Raw genomic sequence first — 2,200 nt, 5'->3', positions numbered from 1 at the left:
GGGGGCGGGAGCAACCAGATCGAAGCATCTCAAGTGTAACTGGCCGAAATGGTCATGACTTCTGGTACTTGACTGATGAAAGAAAGCCAAGAATAACCCGTCTTTTTTTTTGCCTGTCCTTCTAATTGTTGTTTCTCTTGTCTGCCTTAGTGTTGTCTATCTGTCCAAACGTTTTAATGCCCTCTATTGCGTTTTTGATCCATTCATATATATATATATATATATATATATATATGTGTGTGTGTGTGTGTGTGTGTGTGTGTGTGTGTGTGTGTGTGTGTGTGTGTGTGTGTACACATACACACATATATATATATATACATATACATTTAAACATGCATATGCACATGAACACACACACACGCACATAGATACCTGGTTTGGTGCGTTGCCATACACTTAGTAATCCACAAGGATTATGGGAAAAGATAATTTTAAGAAATTAATCAAAATCTTTCAACCATAACAAGTCAAGATGTCTACCAGATCTGATTTCATCCAAATGTGTGTGTGTATGTGTGAGTTTGTATGAAGATGCGTTGTGACGTGTGTGTTAGTGTATATGAGTATGTGTATGCGCTTGGTGTGTATGTGTGTGTGTGTGTGTGCATGTGTGTTAAGTACGTATGTGTGTATGCGTACGTGTGTGTATGTCTAAGAATGTTTCATGGTATGTGTATGTGTGTGTGTGTGTATGTGTGTGTGTGCGTGTGTGTGTGTGTGTTGGTGTCTCTGTGCGTGAATTGATGTGGGCTGATAAGTATGTTTGAGTTCGATACTCGCGTGTGTGTATGTGTATATATTCATTCTTATGTTGTTCTGTGCATTTTGGGATGTGTTAGAGTTTATTTTGTGCTACACACACATATCTGTACAGCCAGAATATTTATATTTGTTTTGTGCGTGGCCGCGGGGCCTGGTGGTGAGTGTGTCGCACTCGCGATCTAGCGTTCGTGGTTTCAATACCTGAACCCGAGTGTTGCGTTGCGCTCTCGATTTTTGTTTGATAATGTTTTTCAAACGATTTTTCATAAACTTCTTTTGCTGATCCAACTTTTCTTAATTTTTTTTTTGTTTTGTGGTTTTTTTCTTTTTGTGGTTCGGCTAAAGAGACTGATAGAATAAGTACTAGGCTTACAAAGAATAAGTCCTGGGGTCGATTAGCTCGACTAAAAAAAAAGGCGGTGCTCCAGCATGGCCACAGTCAAATGACTGAAACAAGTAAAAGAGAGTAAAGAGTAAAAGAGTAAATGTGTATGTTTACACGTTTGCGTATATACATGTGTTCCTGTACGGGGGTGAGGGTGTAGTAATACCTTCCAGAATGTTCGTCATCTGGGCTTTTGTCCACATGTAGTCCAACAGAGACAGTCTCTGGTCGTCTACGAACATCAATATCTTCTTGAACAGACAGGAATGTTTGCAAAGAGGTTTTGTTAGCTGAAGCTTTTGCAGAATGTAACGTATGGAAAATAACAGAATCAAGATTTTCTCTCCCGTTATCTGCAAAACCATTCTCTACATATCTGCTGAATTTGTTCTCCAGAATCGAAAAATTTTGTATACAGAATGACATTTTTAGTAACCTACCACTAAACCCGAAGTTTATTACAGTTGAAATCTTCACGCATATATGTCTCTACAAGTAAGGTGACCCCCACCGTTCTATTATGTCTTCAGATAAGCCAATGGTAGAGCACTCAAATGGCTAACTGCACATTTTATTTCTACTTTTAGATCACGCATTGGCAAAGTCCTCACATGCACGCTTACTTCCCGGCTTTGAATTCCTTCCCGTCTCTGCTGGCAGAAATGATTGCCGATGCCATTAATTGTTTGGGATTCACCTGGGTAAGTGACCATTTTCTACTATCTTCTTAACCAGATAAAAGTCTATGTTTTGCGGGGGGGGTTTTCCGTTTGTTTTCCTGTCTTGTTTTTGTCCGCCACTACTTTCCTCCATGGCACAGGTTTAATTTGTGTATACAAATTTAATTTGCGGTCCATGGGAAGAGTCATTTTAACGATGCGTCCTGCCCAACTCTTCGAAACGCCGGTGTTAAAATGGGGGTAGCTGATGAAGGAAAATGTTCTCTATGTGGCTTGTGTGTATTCTGTACCATGGTTATTATTATTTTCTTGTCTACGTTTTGTTTGCAATGTCCTGTACCCAGATATGCACCTATATATACAGGTAGAC

General features: G+C 39.6%; 1 protein-coding gene across 1 annotated transcript in view; it reads left to right on the top strand.

Annotated features, from left to right (window-relative positions):
• Nucleotides 1-1,633: 1,633 nt before the first annotated feature.
• LOC106868611 (histidine decarboxylase) overlaps nucleotides 1,634-2,200 on the top strand; it is a 39,976-nt gene continuing 39,409 nt past the window's right edge. The window contains exons 1-2 of the mRNA XM_014913957.2: nucleotides 1,634-1,645; nucleotides 1,738-1,851. Coding sequence (XP_014769443.1) covers nucleotides 1,634-1,645; nucleotides 1,738-1,851 — 126 coding nt within the window. The remainder of the gene's footprint in view (nucleotides 1,646-1,737; nucleotides 1,852-2,200) is intronic.

This window comes from Octopus bimaculoides, chromosome 14 (assembly GCF_001194135.2).
Source record: "Octopus bimaculoides isolate UCB-OBI-ISO-001 chromosome 14, ASM119413v2, whole genome shotgun sequence".
Lineage (NCBI taxonomy): Eukaryota > Metazoa > Mollusca > Cephalopoda > Octopoda > Octopodidae > Octopus > Octopus bimaculoides.
This window is presented reverse-complemented; position numbering and strand designations above follow the sequence as displayed.